This window comes from Caloenas nicobarica, chromosome Z (genome assembly GCF_036013445.1).
Source record: "Caloenas nicobarica isolate bCalNic1 chromosome Z, bCalNic1.hap1, whole genome shotgun sequence".
Taxonomy (NCBI): domain Eukaryota; kingdom Metazoa; phylum Chordata; class Aves; order Columbiformes; family Columbidae; genus Caloenas; species Caloenas nicobarica.
Window position 1 is genome coordinate 52,905,489 of NC_088284.1, and position 21,772 is coordinate 52,927,260.

At 40.6% G+C, this 21,772-nt stretch overlaps 1 protein-coding gene across 16 annotated transcripts in view; it reads right to left on the bottom strand.

The window, feature by feature from the left end:
• Positions 1 to 6,694: 6,694 nt before the first annotated feature.
• Positions 6,695 to 21,772, bottom strand: part of AOPEP (aminopeptidase O (putative)) — a 199,283-nt gene continuing 184,205 nt past the window's right edge. For 6 of the 16 annotated variants that reach the window (XR_010607772.1, XR_010607783.1, XR_010607782.1 and 3 more), the window contains 4 exons: positions 16,692 to 16,778; positions 13,883 to 14,027; positions 11,695 to 11,980; positions 6,695 to 8,851 (listed from right to left, as the gene is read on the bottom strand). Coding sequence is in view for 3 of the 16 variants with exons in the window: in XM_065655560.1 (XP_065511632.1) it covers positions 13,887 to 14,027; positions 16,692 to 16,778 (228 nt within the window). In the remaining 13 variants the exon portion in view is untranslated. Of the gene's footprint in view, positions 8,852 to 8,884; positions 11,615 to 11,694; positions 11,981 to 13,192; positions 13,367 to 13,882; positions 14,028 to 16,691; positions 16,779 to 21,772 lie in introns of those variants that run through there. The other 10 variants (XR_010607777.1, XR_010607775.1, XR_010607773.1 and 7 more) reach the window with 10 other exon arrangements.

Consider the following 21,772-nt stretch of genomic DNA (forward strand, 5'->3'; position numbering starts at 1 on the left):
CTGTGAAGAAAGATTTTTTTTTTCTCTCTTTTTGGATTGAGATTTTTTTCTGAATAAATAATCAGAAAGAAATATGTCACAATTTTTCATTTGTTGGTAGCCACACATATCTAAAAAAGCAAAATCAAGCAACCCGGTTTTCTATTCCCTGAATATCATACCTGAAAAGCATGGGATTAAACTAAATTATTTGTTGATCACAAACTCTGAGGTATTTGCCTAGTGGGAACACAAGTGGAGAGCTCTACCTAGAATGATAATGAATCAAAAATTTGTCTCCAAAGAAGAATTTTTTTTTTTTTGCTTTAATTTCTAATCTGGTTGTTGGATGAGAGATTCTTTGGTTGTCCTTAAATTCTCTCCATATTACAACTGTATGTATTTTAACTGCTTAGAAAAAAAGATTGGCAAAGAGTTGCAATACATGATGACCCTTGCATATCCACATAAACAGATACGAGCAGCCTCACATTCACAAGCCCTGATCCTCATGGGGGACTTTAGCCACCCCAATATCTGTTGGAGGCACAGCACGGGTGGAATTCATGAGGAAGTGCACTGAGTATCACTTACATTAAATTTTATTCTCGCTATATATATTTTATTAATATTAGCAGTAGTATATTAGTATTATTTTGTTATTTTATTAAACTGTTTTTATCTCAACTCACTTGTTTCTCCCTTCCCTTTTGATTTTCTCCCCTGTTGGGAGGCATGGGGAGGGGACTGAGTGAGTGGCTGTCGTGGTTGTGATTGCTAGCCGGGGTTAGACCGTGACAGTACTGAACTGGTACATTCTTGTTTTCCTGTGTTTGGCTTCTTAAGAAATACTGCATGATTTAAATATTACAAGGAGGGCTTGTTCATTTCAGGAGGCTTTAAGGAAGAAACCTAGTTGATGATATCTCTAACTTTAAAAAGATACATCTGTACCAGCGTTCTTTTTGCTTTATTTAGCATAACTGTTATAAATCTTTGGTATTTCTTTTTCCTTGTTCTTTCACAGGGCTTGAATTATGATCTTACTTGGATATAAACCATGATTTTGTGGCATACTGAAGCTACTTTTCTTAGTTTGCCAGTGGAAGGCAACAGTGTCATTTGGTAGATCTGAGTAATGGAAGATTTCTCAAATGGTGGCTCACGCATTATCCATCTATAGTGTATCTTCTCCTCTGTCATTGCTGCTTTCTGGAAGAGTTATTTTGAAGCTTTCAGGGCTGAACCAGCCAAACAAGTCCTGAAATCACGATGCAAGTAGCTTGTTTCCTTCCCTGCAATCCCCATGTCAGCACACACCCTAATCCTGGATATATACTGAATATACAGAGCTTCTCTAAGTTTTTCTTCTTCAACGACTTGTTTTGAATATGAATACAAACAGTGAGTTTGACTTGTTTGTTGAGGATGCTTCTTTCCAGTCTTAAGACTGCTAAATTACAGCTTTTGGAATTCTGCAAGCTTTCCAGGATGGGGCAGGGTGGTTTCTGTGGATTTTCTTCAGAAAAAAAAGCCAATTCTGTGGTTTCCATTCAACCAAGATCTTAGTACAGTGCATATACAAAGTAGAATACCTTTTATTTTCTGAGTTAAGGTAGGAACGGATATGTCACCATCTATTGCAATTTAGCTGACTAGTAGTAACACGTTAATCTGTTACTTCTGGGATTTGTGATCAAGTTTCCATACTGACAGCATTGTAAGTGCAAAGAGGTGCTAATAGAAAGACTGAAGGTGCAAGGGAGTTAATATTAGTTTTCGTAAGTTAGACTTCATGCCATGGTGATATGTTTGGCTTGGTTTTGCTTTTGAGGGGATATGATAAAAAAAAAATTCTGAAGCATTTGAAGTTCAGGATGAAATGTCTAGCAAAAATAACTGGCAGTTATTAAGTCAACCACTACTAAACCAGGTTTACTCCATTTCTTTGCTGTATTATCCAATGGCAGAATAAAATGCTAATGTTCTGTGTGAGCAAATAATGCTAATTAAATTCAGCTTTTCTTGTGATACAAGAACACTGTAGGAGGGTGAGAAATTCTGACACAGAAGTGCAGCTTTCTACTAGACCCAAGTTAGAGAAGTGAAAACCTGGAATGTTACAGGAGGAGTCCTCTGCCAGAGCACTGAGCATGTTTTTGAATCCATGTTTTGTACTTTCCAGAGTCTGCAGGGGCTTTGTCATACAATCGGCATGTTTTGCTGGGCAACACCAGAAGTTAAACCACTGTAGCTGAATTAGCTGGTGCTAGAGGCAGCCTTCCAGCACTTAATTCATAGCAGTATTCACATGTGGCCCTGTTTAAGTCCACCTACCTCTCTGGCAAGTTTTTCTTATTCGTGATACATTTTTTCCTTAAATGCTTTCCCGGATTTAAAAGATAGGCTCATGGTAGCCATTACATTTGCTGCCTTAGCAGACAGTAGCTTATTCTGGGGATTTGCTGTTAGGTGGTCTGTTCACTAGTGAATGCCAAGAGGAGTTTCCCTTGCTTGCGTTGGCTATCTTCCTCTAACCAGCTGTCTGGCTGCTGGAAAGGAATAAACCTCACGAGCCCCTTCTGATGGCTTAAGTGTTCTCACAGTGACTGGGGCCTTTGGCGGCCAGGAGCCAGCTAGGGATAGGCACTGGATTGCCATCAGCCGCTGAAACAAAAATTTGAAATGTCAGCTGGCTGTAGCTGAGTTGTAGCAATATACCTAGTGGGCATAGGTTGTGCCTTAGTTTGCGTTTCATATTCTTGCATGTATGTGAGGGGAGAGAGGGTGAGAAAGAAGAAAAAACCCAGCATGTTGAAACTCAGCTGCAGAAATTTAGCCCTGATTTTGATATTTAATTTAAGTGTAGTACTGACAGGATTAGGAAATAACAGTTCCATAGAAGACAGTTAACCTGAACATCAACAAGTAGCAGAAAAAAATCCAGCAATACTATGTCTTTAATATGTCTGTACATTTAACTAACTTCACTTGTCTCTTAACTCTTGCTACTTTAAAAGCATATTTTGTAACTCTTCGGTATTAGGTCAGATGATAAAGTAATTTCATTAAAAAGCAGCCCCTCAGGAACAGTGGCTCTCTCTTTTCTATTATTTTGAATAAAAAGAACTGCTAGGCCCATGAACTTTTGCAGATGCATACTGTCATCTTGAAAAGATCACATTTTCACATATTCTTGACCATAATGAACAGTTTCATTTAGTTACCCACATTCTGAATTACACTGTCCTTCAGATTTCCCATCTGTCTGTGCCAAATCAGCCTGTATATAGAGTTTATTCGCTCCTTGCTGTTTTGATTTCTTTCTTGGTGGGTTTATTTTGAGGCTCCCAAAACAGATGCATGCAATATGTCTTTTGCATGCTACTGTTAAATGTTGCCCTAATGTTTCATGTATGAGAAAGCAGCTTTTCTTTGTTTTGACTAATGATGCTGTAACTTCTACTGCGTGTAAGTTTTTGAAAGATAGGACTTCAATTTTTTTATTCCAAACTAACTTGTAATGGTAGCTGAAGATACAAATTTCCCATCTGTATTATCACGCCCTGTAGAGACTACCAGTAAGTGTTTATGTGCTTTTAATCTCATGATTGTGCTGCACTTCTGTATCAGCTTGAGATACTTGTGAATAGAGACGGAAAAGCCAGTATCAAATTCCACAGGCCTTGAAATTTGCTACACAATTATTCTTAAGATGGAAATAAGTCATATGTGTGTCCATGAAGTCAGGCATTATCTGCAAGTTTCTTGTAAGCAGGATCATTACCACCTTTGCTGGTGACATAAAGAAAACGCAGATGTTTCCATAGACCACGAAATTTATTCTCCAAATGCACTGCAAAAACTGCTGATATGTTTCAACTTTCCTTTCTTGTGGGGTTGCGTCTTTGCTAAAACATGAATGATCAGTACATCGTAGAACATACTGTTGGGGCAGACCAAATTGCTGTAGTTGCTTGTTCTGGCCTGCATGACCAAGGCCATGAAAGGATGCTGAGCAAATGTCAAGGCCACACCTTGCAATTAAGCTGCAACATTCATTTTGGAAAGATAATTTCGTCTGGATATAAACGTTTCAGATGATAGCTGCTGACTGTTTTTCATCATAGCTTTTCTGATCTTGATTTAAACAGTTCTGCTTCCTTTTGCTGTGTTGGCAGAGCAAGATTCGACGCAGTTACTCATCAGGCAGAAGCATTGCCATTACTTCCTCTCCCCCCTCTCTCCCTTTCTGCCCAGGATCCAAGATGAAAGTAGGTATGATGCATAAAGGGTTTCTAGGAAAAAGTGAACCAAGCAACCAAAACCAGCTGGTTTTTGCTAGGCTAAGATGGGTAAAGGCGCAAGTTATCCAGTGTACCTGGCAGGGAAGGGGAAGATACATGTCAGCCCCTGTATGTCCCTACGTGTGTGATGCCAGCTTTGCTCCCAGGCACTACCCTAGCACAAATTTTAATGTATTGATTACTGTTAATTCACACCTGTAAAGTTCGTTTATTTTTAGTGAGATTCACTTTGTTCAAACAATCTGTTCTGCTTTTCCAGCAGCTGAGCTGGAGACAGTATTTCCTGTTTTACCTCTTCACTGTGGATGGGCAGGCTGTACAAATGCAAGATCCACTTTATTTTTTAAAAATTTTGTTTTTCAGAGGGAATGCCCCAAAGTTATAAAAACATCATAGAATGAAGTTGAATAACTTGCATATAAAATCACATATGAGCTGAGTATCTTTCTACTGAGCTCCTTCACATATATACTTCTAAATGCACAGCAGTCTGTAAGTCACCTCTTCCCTGAGCTGATTTCTTCAGAGTTGGCAACTTAATTGTCATAGAATATTGAAAAAATTTTTAAAAAAGAGTGTGGTATTATATCTGCACTGTTTCCCCTCTGTTTCAAAAATCAGGCATTTGAACAGCCCATTATTGATATTCCTCTTAAACAATAACTCTACTTGGGACAGTTATTCAAAATGTATCAGAGACTTCGGCAATCCACATGTATTTAAAGAAACTGTGAAAAGGACTGCCATGTGACATCCTGTTGTGGTGTCACTTTCATAATTTTCTTACCAATTCAGTTTCCTTTTGTGAATCTGGAAGACATTTTAGTTCTGATTTCTCAGACATTTGGAGAGTAAACTCCTCCTTTTGGCTGCACTGGGAGCAGTTGGTCCTCACCACTTCTAAAACATACCAGAAACCACGTTCTTTACTAGCTGTGTTTGAGGACAGAGAAGGGAATAATTTTTTGGTGATTTTGTTCCTTGCCTGTTATAAACCTGTCATTTTAGTGCTTGTTGTTGTGTTTACAATAATTGACTGTAAGGGGGTACATTTGTAAAGTAGATAGCACTTACTACCAAACATACAAAAAAAGGAATAACAAAGTTAGATGATACTGTGATGTAACAACAACTGTGGTGCCAAAATGTGAATTATACTGCTAAAAATTCACTGACTTTTAGCACTGATCATTGTTCTGTGGTGTACAGCAATTGCTTTTCTCAGTGTCACATCTTTCCTACAGCCGATGCTGGCATTACTTGGTAAAAGAGAATCACCTAGCTTAAGATATAACTAAGACTTTGGTCTGTTTTCTTAGAATGACTGCTTCCTAATTCCCACTGTTTCCTCCCAGCTATCAACTGGGGAACCTGTGCATTCCTGCGATTTGACTGAAGAAAGAATAAACAAGTCCTAGGGAGAAGTGGAAGTGTGCATAGAAACCATAAAATGTCAGTAGATGGGCTTACTTGTTCTTGCATAAAATGGACAATCTCGTGAGTGATTATTCATCTGACTCTTCATCTATGTAAAAAACAAAAAAAAGTTCAGCATTTATGTCATGTAGTTGCATGTTTGTTTGCTTGCTTTTAATGCAAGCAACCAGGAACAATTTTTACCCTCAACAAAAACTAAGAGCTTATTTAAAAGCCTTCTTGTAGTTGAAAGGAATAGAAGGTGATAATGAATTTAGGGCATGATGGGCGGGTTCAGCAGAAGTAGTGGCAAAGACAAAATCTTAGAGGCAGCACTGCACAGTAATATTGCCATGTTACTGAAGGCAAAGAGAGAGTTCAAAATGGATGATGATGCCATGGCTGTAGGAAAGAGGCATCATGTGAAAGGTGGAATGAGGGAGGAGTGGGCTTACATTTGACATTAGGGAACAAGAAAAAGGAATAGAACTTTTCAGCTATAAAATGGAACAAATTGCAATGCAATTTTAATTCAGTCATCAGAGAATCAGAGTGGTTTGGGTTGGAAGGCACCTGAAAGACCATCTAGTCCAACCCGCCCTGCCATGGTCACGTTCCACTAGACCAGGTTGCTCAAAGCCCCATCCAACCTGGTCTTGAACACTTCCAGAGATGAGGCATCTACAGCTTCTCTGGGCAGCCTGTTCCAGTGCCTCAGCACCCTCGTGGTGAAGAATTTCTTCCTTATAGTCCCTCTCCAGCTTTCTTGTAGGTCCGCTTTAGGTACTGGAAGGCTGTTACAAGGTCTCTCTGAAGCCTTCTCTTCTCCAAGCTGAACAACCCCAACTCTCTCAGCCTGTCTCCACAGGAGAGATGCCTCTGATCATCCTTGTGGCCTCCTCTGGCCTCGTTCCAACAACTGGTCATGCTTGGCAGTTAAACAGGTGAGTTTCAGGCCCACCAAGACGCAGATGCAGAACGGAGTAAGATGGTGGCTGATGCACTGTAGTTTTTATTTTGTTGTGTTTGCAAGAATTGACTGTAAGGGGGTACATTTGTAAAGCAGATAGTGGTTAGTGCCAAATATAAAAATAACTGAATAACCAAGTTAGATGATACTGTGATGAAACAACATGAGGTTACTTGAAAAATACACTTTTTTTTTTTTCTGTGTAGCAGATGATGACCACTGTCCTTTCAGGATTAAGGATTAAGTGAAATATATTATGGTGCCAAACACCAGCTTCTCAAACTAGCCTGTTTAGTCGCGATGGCTGGGGATGATGCTAGTGGCAAAACAGGCTCCACTGGCTCACAAACAAAACATCCCAGAGAGAGTTTCAGTCGAGAGTCCCGGTGCTGAGACACCACTCCCAGCAAGCCCAGAGGAAAAGCCTGGAAGCAGCCAGAGACACGGTGGTTTTTCAGAGAGGAGTGAAGGGAGTTACATTAACTGAAGGCGACAGCGCTGCCCAGACGCTGCTCAGAGGCGTGTGAGAGGCACCTCCCCAGCGCAGGCGGTCCGTAAGAACAGACCTCTGCACGGGGGTACCGTGGTACACAGCTGTTGGGGTGCTCTGCTCGTACAAACCTGAAAATTAAGTTCTGCTTTCAGTTCTGTAAATTATCACCAAAAAAAGCAATCTTTACACAGCTACGTGCCTTTTAATAAGAAACAGCAAATGCCTGTTCTTCTGGTAGCTATAGGCTGCAGGAATCAGGCCCTTAATTTTGTGCAGAAAATATGCCCTCAGTTTTACAGTTAATAGGCAAATGCAGTTTATCTCCCAAGCACTGTGCAAATGTCTCCATTCCTTTATGCACCAGCATAATTAACTGGCACGTAATGTCAGCCTGCCAGCAAGGAAAGTTTTAAAAATAATTTTTCCAATATGTTGTACCAGAGAAACAAGGGAACCTACACATGCTAATGTATACATTCACTTCAGTATTTATATGTGCCTAAACTCAGTATACTTGTGGTGAAATTCTAGATGAGTCAGGCTCTCCTTTTTGCTTGTTTCCTTGTTCTTTCTTGTAATTTTATTTTGGAGGGCTACTCGTCTCTGCATCAAAGATTGGGCCAAGAACAGAAATGCACCTGAGGTGTCTATTAAGATCTTTGTTACAGAGGACATCAAACCTGACTCATGAATACTGGGAACTGTAGCACAAAAGCAGACATATTACAATTTTAAAAGACCACAAAATATGTTAACTTACTTTTAGATATCAAGAATTAGTGTCCTGGAATAAGGTTTGCAGTGAATTAAAGTAAGGTTTTGTGCTCAGGATGTGGGTTTATGGCAAATGGTAGTCTTACTAGAGAAGTATAGAAATATATAATTTTATCAATATATTAATATTATTAAAGGTCTTTTCCAACCAAAATGATTCTATGATTAAGAGGCTGCTTTGCTCAGAGGAAAATACCATTAAGTTACAGATGTACAATTTGAATTTCTTTAGATAATTCATATACAGCTACTTCATATACTTCCCTCACTCCTCGGTGCTGTGCAGCGGGACAACCCACAGCACCCGACTCACCGCAATCCTGCACCAGTCCTGAACACTCTGGGATTTCCAGAGACTTCCAGCCCAGTTTTTGCACGGAAAGAATCAACCCAAAACTAGTAAAGCCTTTGGCGCATAATGGCACGCGGTAGCTCGGCTGTTGGTTCATGCTCACAATGGTGCCATGGTTTCCTTCTGCACACTTACATATGCAGAGGAGCTAGACCTGCAAACCCTAACAAAACAGCTGAAATTTTCTGCGGCAGAAATACCAATTCTCAATAATTTAATGAGCTGTGGAGATAAACTAGCTGGCTGCAGTATTCTGCATGATACATTATCATGGCCTAGCTCTATAGAATTGTTCTGTTTATTTTTTGTAATATCCTTTTTCATAGTGATTTTTCACGTGTCAGAAATCCATACAGGGTCCTTACACCTTGAGTCCTACTTGTTTCCTCAAGCTGCCGACTTGCTCAGGCTGCGTTTCTGGCTAGACCTGCTGCTGCCAGGCCAGACCTTCTTCCTTCCTTCCTTCTCATGTGTGAGGAATGGGCAACAGGGTGCAGCTGATTCCGTCCTGAAGCAGGAAGCACAGAGCCAGCAGCAGCTGCAAACACCTCCCAGCAAAGCTGAAGACAGAACACAAAGCGGAGGAACTGCTGTCAGCAAAATGTTATGTTTTATTCCACGTTTGCAGCAGAAAGTGTATGAGCATCTCCTCTGAGAGGGCAAGGGACCTGCCCGGGTCACATCCTCATTATGGTCTGCCTTCACTCTGAACAAGCAGCACAGGAAAATAGATGGTGATCCTTGCCTAACTACACAGAAACAGTTTTAGCTTAATCTGAGAGTAATTTTTTTACAGTTAAAAGCTATGTTCAGAAAAGAATCAGAGAGAGATCCTAGCCAGCTGCTGGCCTAATGAAACAAGTGGGAGACACGCACTTCAGCATTCTGCATCAGGGTTTCTAATGCTATCCAAAGTAAAACTACCACTGTGTGTGGAAAGGGCTGAAATAGGGATGAGAAGGAAAAACAAAAAACAAACAAACAAACAAAAAACCAAAAACACCCCTGCCCCCCACCCCCCCCAAAAAAAACCACCAAAGTTTTATTTTATTCAGAGGGGGGGTGGCTGACTAAAGGTATCATTTGATAAAACATCGCTTCCAGTAATGACTTTACTTATTTTTTTGTTGTTGTTCGCTTTTATTTACTACAATTAAAATCTACAACTTCCTCCTCTCAGGAAATAAATATGGAAACACCCAGCTGGAGAGAATCTTGAGTAAAATGAACATTGGCTTGTGTCTTTTTTTTCTGCTAAGTTTTCAATAGGGCCTATTAAAAACCTAAATAATTAAACATCACTCTGTATGGTTCACTCCCAGAGCTTTTCACATGATTCAGAAGGACTTTAAACTAATGGTAATGTTTATATCATGTTAATGAAGCTACTGTAGCATACATGCAGGAATCTCCTGGTCTCCCTTACTTGTGATGAGTTACCATGACAGTAATTATTTGAAGCCACCTTCAGCTTTCTTCTCAATGTGGAGCCCCACTCTATTTAGCAATGCTTGTACTAGCAACAAAAGGCCACACAGCCCAGATACAAGGCCAAGGCTGCCAGCTCTTTGCCATTTTTTTTAGGTTGTTTGGTGTTCGTGTTTTATTTTCTGTTTATTTTTTCAGTTGCTACAATGCATGATGGATCACAAAGCTGATGTGAGGGAAACCAGTGCTCAAGTTCATGCTTATGTTAATACTGCTGAGACAGACTGGAACAGCTGTAGCAAGCAAAATAAACTACTACTGTGCTCAATATTTAAAAAAAAAATCTTGTTAATATCCATTAACTAATAACTTTCTGATGGTTGTCTCCTACTGCAAAAGCAGAAATGGTGTCATTCTTCTTCCTAAGTTTGTATATTAACATTGAACCACTGTGCAATGGAAAGACTACATATATTTGAAAAAAAAAAGTATTTATTTTTACAAGAGCATTTGATGTAAAACAATAGTGTATGAAGTTAATATATCCACAGATTTTTGTGGTTTAAATTTTTACTCTCTGAAAGGAACAATTAAGATGTCTTCTGATCAGTGGAGCAGTGCATTCCTAGGAAAGAAGAGCTACACTTGATATATCACTGTGAAAAAGGAGCAGCACAGGGATATGGAAGATATTTTTAGAAAATAGAAGGTCTGACATTTTTGATAAAAGCTAACCTAAACAAGACAGAGAGAGAATTCTGATCTTGTGTTTTGCCTTCAATTCCATCCTGTCACTTTTCACGGACTACGTCCACTTCCAATGATACTCCCCTGCCCCATCCCAGGTCCTGATAATTTTATATTGGCTTTTTAATTTGACACAGAAGTTACAAACAAAATTTTAAGTACATAGTATAGTTTAATAGAATTTCAGAAGTTACTAATGTTGGCCAAATTACTGGACTGCATAAAACCATTCAAATCAAGAGTCCTTGTCATGTGGAAACTGGAATGGCTGTATCACCAAAGAGCAAGGATAACCCCCAAATTTCTTGTATTAAAGAACTACCTAAAGCCACAGTAAGGTGTGTATGTGTAGCTTGTTTTATGCACATGCCTTCTTGGTTACAGTGAGACTCTGGAAGACATAAATACTGAGAGGTAAATGTTTCTGTCAGCTGATTGTTTTAGCAGTCACGAAATCCTTCTTTTGATGTTGTGGGTCAATGAAATCCTAGTACCATCTGGGTTTAGTACGAGACATATTAAAAGAGTTTCTCTGTGATCTTTCCTGCAATGGAAACAGCAGTAGAAGTTATTTCTCTGTCATGATAAAGGCGTATCTGTGCATTCTTGATTGCCCCAGCTTTCCAAACGGAGTTATTTTTTAGGTTACTGGTAGAGCACAACTGAGGTTACAGAGTTAACAATGATCTCTTTAGATTTCTGGAGCTACTGCAACAAGGTCTGGAGAAGACAGGGAGGATCCACAGGGCAAGCACATTGTCTTGGTTATTAGCAGGTTACTCTGAAAAATAACGCTGGAGGTCAGTCACCAGAGCAATACTGTGTGATGTGCTACATATCCACATACCTTCTCGTCTTAAGCCAACAGTTCTCTAAAGAGTACTGAGGTTGCTTTTCCACCTTAGGCTGTTTAGTGTTTAACATCAGGACATCGTAATGTATACCAATTTGGCTTTTTTAGAGAAAACAGTAACAACGTTTCTCAAAGGCTCTTAGAAAAGGGCTCGACTCCTGTTCCTGCTGAACTGAGCCAGTGTGTGAAATCAGAACTGATATCAGCTCAGTAGGCACCGGAGGACGGGTCCATCACCAGCCTGGAACAACAGCAGCAGCCGTAAGTGGCAGCTCCCAGCGGAAACAACCATTTCCTGCAAACAACACACGGTGCTAAGCTACAATTGCAGAGAGATCACAACAGCATCCATTAAAGACATTTATTTCCTCTGACCTGTAGAAAAGCATGGTGACCAAATCACTGCAGGCGATGCCTCACTTGTGCAGTCAGACTGAGAATTTACGGAGCGCTGTTTATTCTCAACTAAAACCAAGAGTCTTCTGGTCCTCCCCACGTCACCTCTGCCACTTATCCTCAATATACTGCATCTCACACGCGTGTGTTCGTGGTATATCTGCCAGCAGCAAGGTATCTCAGTCAGTACATGCTCTGTGCCCTGCGCAGGCTGACAATAGGCAAAGTCTCCTCTCCCCTTCTCTTCAGGTGCAGAACTTAGCCACTGTGAACAAAGAGGGAAACAATCACTGTTCACCAATCAGCTAAGCTCTGCACCTCGCCAGAGAGGTCTCCGTCTCGGTATAGCTAATTATCGGATGAGGGTCTTCCACGATGCATCTGCTGCTTCCCTCTTATTTTGGTTAATGGACAGAGAGGACTCCACACTTGCACAGAGGGGATAGTTATGGTGAGTTTCATACTAGCAGCTGCGGTAATGGCTGTGTGGTAATCCCTGGCAATGTGATTTTAATCTTAAGTCACAAATCATCATGCCAGGAACCCAAACAGCCACAACATGAGAAGAAAGCTGTGCAGTCACACAGAGTGTTGTTCTAGTAACAGTATCTTTGGATTTTATGTTATACCTCACCATACACTTCTAATCTATCTGAAAAGTCAAAGGGGCAATTCTAGACTATTGCTAACATGTACATACCACATACTTTTCCTATGCTACATACTTACCACCAGAAGCTTGTAGAAACTTTGATTTTTATTTTATTACAAATGGAACTATAGGAAGACAGTTTCAAGTACAGTAGTACCAGAACAAACTGCATCTCCATGTTTCTGGCCTTCACACACTTGAAGGCTTCCACCAGATTAAAATTTGTTGAACGTAACGCAAATTCCTGTGGGTCCTGGATAACTGGGACCCCACAAGCAAGTCTCTTAGCCCTACCTGTTTTAGAAGGTGACTCTCCTACCCCATAACTGATATCCTGGCACTCTACAGTCTGATCCACTTTTCCCAAAAAGTTTTCTTGGCAGGCACAGTTCTTGTCTACACAGAAGAGCAACATGGTTGTTCATAAGCAAACTTGATTTCATGGTATCTATCATCTGTATTTCATATAAACAAAGTAAACATGACATATTCAACTGGAACTCACTATCAAGTACTGTTAAATTTACAGGCTTAAACAGGAGAAAATGAAAATTTCTGCTTGGTACCAATTAGAAAATGATGATTTTGCTAAATTACATGCCTAAATTTTGATACCACAAATCAAATGTGAAGTTATGTGAACAACCAAGGCAATCAGTCTATCAGATGAGTTATATCATTAAGCAAAAATCTGAGGTATGCTGTACTGGAAAAGACCTTCACACCAATCCTAATTGGCTATGTGTTAAACATGCACATACAGACACTGTAAGTTATACCTCTGGCTACTCAGACTGAGAAATGGAGAATATCTTTGTAAATTACCAGTTTATAGCTTGCAGCAATCTTTATTTTTTGAATATTTCTTGCAATTCTGCTTCTTCTCTAGTGATTCCTCCCCATTAACTTCAGAAATGAGCTAGATTATGTATGATACTAAGCAGCTTGTTCATGTTAAGGCTACTCTTCTTGCCTCATCGTCAGTCTTCAAAGGCCTCACTACACATAACACAAAAACATTTGAATTATCAGCTTGTTCTCACACGATTCAGATTTGCTTCCAATTGCACAGGTTCATACTTCCACTTTGGGCTCAGATTCTTTCCAAAGACTATGCTGCCTGTCAAGTCAACATGCAGCTTCATTAAACAGAAATGCTCCTCACACAATTGCAATTTCTGTAAGCAGAGTTAAGAATACAGAATCGGAAACAGCTGCAGGTTGAGCCTGGCCTTCTCTGGCCATTTGGACTTACAGTTGCCTCTTGTACAGTCCATTACAAAGTTTACAACAAAGCCATGCCCCGTGCTCTCCAGCTAGTGCCTAAACATATCTAACTCACTGCTCCAGCAGCTGGGCTTAAAAAAAAGAAAAGCAAGATATTTGACAAGAGTTACTTCTCAAGCTAAGCAGCCTCAAGCTGCACGGTATGTCAAAGTCTACTATGTTTACTGAGCTCTGTATTCTTTACATATGAGGCAAAATCAGGGTGTTTAATTTAAAAAGGAAAATCACCTCTTCAGAATAACATCTCTGCCACCACTTTGGCTGAGGACACATCCATATGTTCTCGTGCTGCAGCAAAGCATTTATGTGCAAGTTCTTGTTGTTTCACATCTTCATTCACCATTAGTTCACCATAGAGATACACACCCATTGCCTGAAAGAGGAACACAGCACACAGACATCTTATCACCAGTAACAGCTAGTTAGCTGGTTTTCATTCCATTGGCCTCCTAGTACTCATTTCATTAACAAACAAAATAAAAGACAACACGAAACACAGGAAATACCATATGCTCTATTATACCTACCATTCCCCCCAAAAAGTAGTTTTCTCTGGATCTCTGTAGCCTAAAGATGGTTCTCTATATGTGTGTTTAAGAACAGAATATTATAATGACGTTATGTAGTGATAAGAAAATGCTTTCTTACTCTTCTTGTCACTTTTGAAGTTGAAATATTTTTTATTTTCTCCACTACCTGAAATATTTCCAAATCCACCTTAAGACAACAGCTTGTCCATCTTTCAACAGGGCACACATTTTCTTTCCAATTGGGATGTTTCCACACATACACAAGAATAAAGAGAGCATCAACCAAAACAGTCCAGTCTAAAATCCCCATTTGGCAATTCTGTAACTAGACATCAACCCGGTGTGGCCAGGTCTGTGTTTCAGATTCTTCTTGGTACATCTGAGATCTGTCTGACTATGCAAAAATTCTGACTGGGTAAGAAGGCAGGCTTTTCCTAACTACTCAATCTAGACCTAGCAGCTATCCAGAAAGGTAAGAGGGCACCTGGGGCTGAGTTCTGGGCCACTGCAATGGTGGTAGCAAAGCACTGGCTACCTTAATGGGAAACACATTGAGGATTGTCATTTCTTTGGATGATACAATTTTTTTCACCTAATTCCAGGAATTCAGTAAGCGTTAAGCTGCATCTACCAAAATAGGATCATACACGTGACAAAAGGTTAGCAGTTTAGCACGCTGACTTTCACAGTTGAACTTAATGTTTGGACAGTTGCAGGAGAGGAAAAATTTGGATAGCACTGAAAAACCGCAATTTTTAATAACGTTCCTCATGATTTCCAGCATTGGCTGCTAAGCCTTAAAAAAAAATTGGGTTCAACAAGAAGGGAAATTTCAAGTTTAACAAAGATTAAAATTAAAGGAAAAAGTCCCAGAGAGGCAGAAACCCACCCGACTCCTTGCCGATCCTCTCAGCATGCTCTCTGCTACCCAGAGACCAAAGAACTCAGATTTGCAGGGTCTGACAGCCACACCAGGCACACACATGGCCTTGGAGCTGGACTCCTCTCACTTTCATACCAAATTTCAAAATGCAGGAATTTTGTTTTAAATAGGAATCACCTTCTCTATGCAGTGTTATTAATTTTCCCCAAGCCTAAACATTAACATGCAGTAAACACACTGTGTTTTTGTAGTCCTGAGGAGGATTTAAGGAGTCACATTTGCATTTTTCCCAGACTTTAAAAAAAGCCAAGTCTTTCATGTTCGGTAAGGACATGCAACTACTCTGATTTGAGTTTAAATCACTCCAGAAGTTGCTTGTTCCATAAACTGTATGAACTGCCGGAGTAAAGAAAATGAAAGATATTGAAGATTACATAACAGAAAGTTGCAAAAATTATTTCCCTCCATTGCAGAAAATGTTAGTCATTATTTAGCATAATATCCATTCCAAACTTAATGCAACTCAACATGTTTGGTTTTATGAAGTCAAGGACTTCCTACCCTAGCCCCCAGCTTCTGCTGCTGGTTATCACCACCCTTTCACAGGACTAAAAAATGTACAATACATATAACTCCTTTTTTTTTGTTGTTGTTGTTTTGTTTTGTTTTGTTTTCTTTTTGTTTTTGTTTAAATAAAGAGCTTGCCAGGAAGTCTGAGGCCTGTTTATTGGCAGAGATATAAACAGGAGGTATACTTTAGAGCTGGAAGAAAGAGCACGAGAGACTGCAATAACTGTATTGTGCTGTTGTGACAAAATGTTATTTGCCAGAAAGCACAAAAACCTCATTGGCTGCAAATGGCTTTGTTCATTGTCAACATAAAAGGTAAAGACATTAAATCTTGCCTAGACTTTGATATATCTTGCAACATTTTCTATTTTAAATATATAACAGTCACCCTAGGCAGTGAATGTCTTGATTTTATATAGTTCATAGTGAATAAAAATAAATAAAAGTGAAATAGAAAGAACAAGGTAGAGGTCGAATTAGAACTGTAAGTTCACAATGGCCTAAATAAGAAGTCATAGTAAAGACATCACATAGAGCCAGCCTTTCGAGACCTTCAAAATTTTCTGTTAGGATCTACGTAAGGGTGGAGAGGCCCACGTTCTCTGGATGTGCATCATTGTGCTGTGCTTCTCCTTCTGGATGTAGCCTTGAAAACTGTAATCAGGACAGCACCGACTGCTTTGCACTTAGCTCATATCTACCTGCATCAACATTCACAGCTAGACTTGCCTTTGCCATTCTGCAAAAGGAACCAACTCTGAGAAGTATCATTGTGCATCATTGTGCACTCTGGTTTGCATAAAATGGAGGGAGCGGGGGAGTGCGTCCTATTTCAGCACTTAGCAGAAGATTAGCATGCTTAGGTGGGGCTGAACACCCTATGGTGGTTTCCTTAAACTACGATGTTTGAGGGGCCAAAGAGACAAAAACTGAAATACACATTCAGGTTTTTGACAAACTGCAGCAATAAAATATATTCAAATCATTTTTTAGTTTCATACTAAGGGGGTAAAAAAGTTGATTATTTTGAAAATTCTAATTAAATGTAACTGACCTGATCGTCCCTGAGAAACTTCTCCACATCTCCATACCCAGGCACGTACTTGTGTTTAATAACAAGTTCACACCACCGATGACGAACCTTTGAGAAAAGAAAAAATATTGAGGGGGGGTGGAAAAAAAAAAAGAGAAACTGTATTGTATCTGTGTGAGTGTTGATAAGCAATACATCTCTAAGCAGTTTGGTTTTGCTGCTGGATTTTGGCTTTTTGGTGAGTTGGGTCTTCTTTCCCCAGCAGATGCCTCTTGACATGGGTCAGTCGGATGGGCAGGGGTGAGCCCAGGCTTCGGAAATCCAGAATGCCTGTCCTGGTTCTCCTTTAGTAAACTAACCCAGATACTGGCACTGATCTGCAGCATCTTCACCTCCACTGCTTCCTCTCTCTGCCTTTTTTTTCCTGTAAGTTAAGCTAAAGGCTATTTCTTTTATACTGACAGAAGTGGGGGGCGGGGGACAAGGAGATAAGCACTGCAAACATCTGGAAGAGCTGCGAGATATAACTGAGAATTTCCCCTACGTGTGTATAATCCAAGTGATAAAAAGGCTTAAATATTCTGTACCAAGATTAAGTCCATGCCAAAAGGATAAGAGTTAGATATAAAACCATGAAACAGGGAGCTTTCAGTTAAATGAAACAATTTTGCCACCATACCTTTGTCAGTAATAGATTTTAAGTACCTGCAAAGCATTTAAAGTCCATCTACACTTTAAAAGCAAATCTAGTCTACCAAGTGCACATTGACAAAACAGTTATTAACATACTGTAGTGAAAAGTATGGACATTTTCAAGCAAATCAAAATTGAAAAATATTTTTTATTTAAGTAGTGTGAACAAGAATTACATGTGGGGTTTTTTTGCTTTCTTTAAATTTCTGACTTTGTTCTAGGCCACTCTTGTGGCATAAGCATCATCTTACTCTCCAGCAAGGCTTCCTCAGTTGTAAGCAGTGATCAGCCTAATATTTTATATTCCATGAGTGGATCAGCACTGATCCTAAACGAAAACAGCTAAGTGCAGTAAAACCTTCCCAGTCCTTCTGTTTCAGCCTTTGTTTTTACCATCTTTCAAAAGACAGTGCACCTAATAACAATCACCTGTCATAGTAAAACGTTAGCACTTCCAGTATTTTTCAAAACTGAGTCCGAATTGTGCTTGTATCAAGTAACTGAACATCTCTAAATCTCTGAATGATTTACTGATAACATCAAGAATGGAAGCCAGAAAGGGAGAGAAAAGAAGTCCCACTTAAGTGTATTGTTGCTTTTGGAAATATGGTATTTGGAAATACTTCCCTTGTCATCCTAGTCCTTGCCAACTTTTTACAACTCAGGAAAAAATTTCACAGCCTTATGTAATTAGATGTTAATCCCATTAGCATAATTAAAAAGGTATAAATGCTCACAGGCCTGGAAGAGTCCTTTTTGGGTACCTGATATCTCTTTCCAGCCGACCTCTTATACAAAATAGTTTGAACACAGCTTATGAATGAAAAAAAAATGCTGAAGGGTTTTGTGGCTGAGTGGAGTTCGCACTCCCAGCATTTAAGATACTGAACAGTTACAGCACAATGCATGGTAGGGAAAGAAAAACACCTCTTAAAGCTTTTCACTGACAAAACAACAGCTGTTAAAATTCTTGCAAGTGGAACCAGAGCTAAATCTACAAAAGTCACTCTCCAAGATTCAACTCACTTTGCTGTAGATTCCCATATCCGTAACGCAGACCTTCAAAACCCTACCCAGCTGCTGCTTCTCCCTGGAGACACTAAACATTTCACCAGTAAATCTTCCCAGGCAATCTGGCTTTGTTATAGAGTGTTTCTTACAGCATCAAGCAGCTCCATGCCTGGACCAAACCTTCGAGGCTCAAAAATTAAGCTTACACCTCTCATCTGTAGCGTGAGTTAACCAAACAGAACATAAATAACATTAAATTCAAAATTTAAAAGGTTGTTCATCTTCACTTTATTCTGCATCTTCTGTCATATATTTAAATATATATATATATATATTCCCTACGTATTATCATGTATGTACGAGAAACATAAGAAGGAGAAATGACTGTGGTCCTTTCCTGGGATCATTGCTTTTCTACATCTTATTGTCCACCTATGACGGTACTGACCCAGGAGGTAAGCAATCAAGTCCAGTTTCTGTGTCTGTGCAAGATCTCAAGCTGTGCCTTCAGTGAGAGTATTTCAACAGCAGATTATAGAGTATTCTGGGATGGGGCTTTCTTCATACCTTCTGGTGAAGCTGGTTTTTCCCCTGCAGTTATTAAAACATTTAGCGATCCTAAAGGAGGAGGTCGCAAGACTTCAGGGCCTAAATTTCTGAGTACTTTCGATAAGAAGCAGGGACCTGGCTGGTGCAGCGCACAAGCCAGCTTGTCCCCAATACACCTGTCCTGGTGCGACCATAATCACTGCACGGAGACTAGAGTAGAAGTTCTCCCTGTGAAGGCATGCATGTGGTCTTACCTCCTCACATACTAACATCATGTGTGTCTGCCTTACATTTGCGTTGTGTCCCCATCATCTGAATCCCAACTGCTTTGGAAAACACGGAACAATTAAGCTGTGCCTGTTCCCTTTATTGTTCCTTCCTCCATAGGTTCCTGTTCTTGGCAATCAACCCCCTTTCAAACAGTTTAAAAGAAAAATATTTAATTGTTGAGTGAGATCTGGGACAACACATATTTTTCTTACTCTCTTTTGCTTTTTCTCCCTTTCTTTCCCAGGGTAAGCACAAATCCCGGCACATTTCCTGATCTGAAACGCTGGCGCTTTGCCAGTCAGGGCAGGAGCAGCACGTCTGTTATCCTCAGATTACATGTTTTCCTCCCATTTTCCAAAAAGCTCCAAATGCTCTCATGGCAGAGCAAACTGCAGGAGAACCCATCGCTGCCATAGCTCCTGTGAAACAAGCAGGGTGGTCGGCCCCACTGGCTCCCCTATGTCTCCTGGGGGACCCCCAAAGCAGAGCATGGATGCCAAGGCTGGCTCCTGGTGCAGGAAGGGCAGGGAGTGACCTGCACCAACACCGGTACTGAAATCTCCACCACCACTTGGCCTGAACATATATATTGGTGACTCTCCTGCCCTCCACGACCCCCATGCAACGCAGTGTGTAGACAGCCACGTAACAAACTGCAGCTAAAGCAAACCCAGTCATTGCTCAGATACACACACTATAAAGAAGTAATTTTTTCTGGTATAATCCATGCCCTAGGCTGATGCCACAAACATGAGAATTTTATTCACACAAGACAGAGATGGAAAAAAATGTTCAGTTCCCACCACCTCATCCAATGCTTAGAGCAGGAAAATAAAACAGCCCCCACAGCTTCACAGCCTAATGAATGAGTCATGTGAACAGGCACTTTTAACAAACCAGTCTCAAAAGGAAATTTTGAAAACTAAGTAGCTTGCAGTAGGACTGAGCTAACCATACTGCATCCTGTGTACGCTCTTCTTGGCTCTTCTCTTCCTCCCAAGAGCAAAGAAATACTCAGTGGCAAAAATAAGAACCCATTAGTCTTCTCCTGAAGTTCTCTCTGCACATTTCTCCATGCTCTTCCGTACAGTTCAGAGATGCATGCCATATGTCGTTTTAGCTGGTTACACTGTAAACAATATAAACTAAACCTGAAAAGTAATTTATAGCAATCCCTCCTGTTACTGCTGGCAGACAGCACATACGACTTTGTCTGGACCTGAAGCAGCACCTGTAACCGCCCACCCACACTCTCACGGGTTTGGCAGCTGCAGGGACCCATGTGCCAAAGCTGGAAACGCAATTTAGTTTCTCAGCCTCTGGTTCCAGGCAGAGAGCTGTCCTTCGGAGCCCGTGACTGATGGTGGGTAATCCTGAGGATGGGGAGAGGTGGCTGGGAGAGTGATGGAGGCATGCTGGGACCTCAGGTTCCTCGTGGATGGATCTTCATCACCTGGGAATGGTTCTTTCCTCCCTCCCTGCTTTTGCAGCTGATGTGGCTTTCTCCAGTACCAGCTTTTTAGGCTAAATGGATTGTTACTGTGAGTTTTGCAAGACACTACTCATATTAGTAGCTTATTTCTGAGGCACTGTTTGGTGGGAGGAAGACACCAAGACACTCACCGTCTCAGGTACGACATTTGGAAATCTTACATTTTCACAAATACCAAACACATCAAGATCTAAGTATTGGCTAGCACCTAGATGAAATGTCTTGAAGGGATGCTACTGTTACACAGCAGAGAATTCCAAATTTAGGAGGAAGCAGCTTATGCAAAAAATCCCAGTGGTCTCATATTACCTTATAGTTTCATTTTAAGAAAAATACACAGTATTGCACAATATTGTTTGCAACTCAAACGTTACCTGTATTTTGGCACTGCAATGGAAGATGTTGAGAAACCAAAATTGTGTTTAGTGTGTTTTCAGAGAATGCAAGCTGTTGCATGATATTATTTAACAGAAATAAATACTTATATAAAACATACTAAGCTCAATATGACCTGGCAATGCGCACTTGCAGCCCAGAAAGCCAACCATATCCTGGGCTGCATCAAAAGCAGCGTGGCCAGCAGGTCGAGGGAGGTGATTCTGCCCCTCTGCTCTGCTCTGGTGAGACCCCACCTGGAGTCCTGTGTCCAGCTCTGGAGCCCTCAGCACGGGAAAGACACGGACCTGTTGGAGAGGGGCCAGAAGAGGCCACAGAAATGATCAGAGGCTGGAACAGCTCTGCTGTGAGGACAGGCTGAGAGAGTGGGGGTTGTTCAGCCTGGAGAAAGAGAAGGCTCCAGGGGGACCTTATTGTGGCCTTTCAGTACCTAAAGGGAATCTACAAGAAAGCTGGAGAGGGACTTTTTACAAGGACATGTAGTGATAGGACAAAGGGCAATGGCTTTAAACTGAGAGAAGGTAGATTTAGATTAGATATAAGTAAGAAATTCTTCACCATGAGGGTGGTGAGGCACTGGAACAGGCTGCCCAGAGAAGCTGTGGATGCCCCATCCCTGGAAGTGTTGAAGGCCAGGTTGCACGGGGCTTTGAGCAACCTGGTCTAGTGGAACTTGTCCCTGCCCATGGCA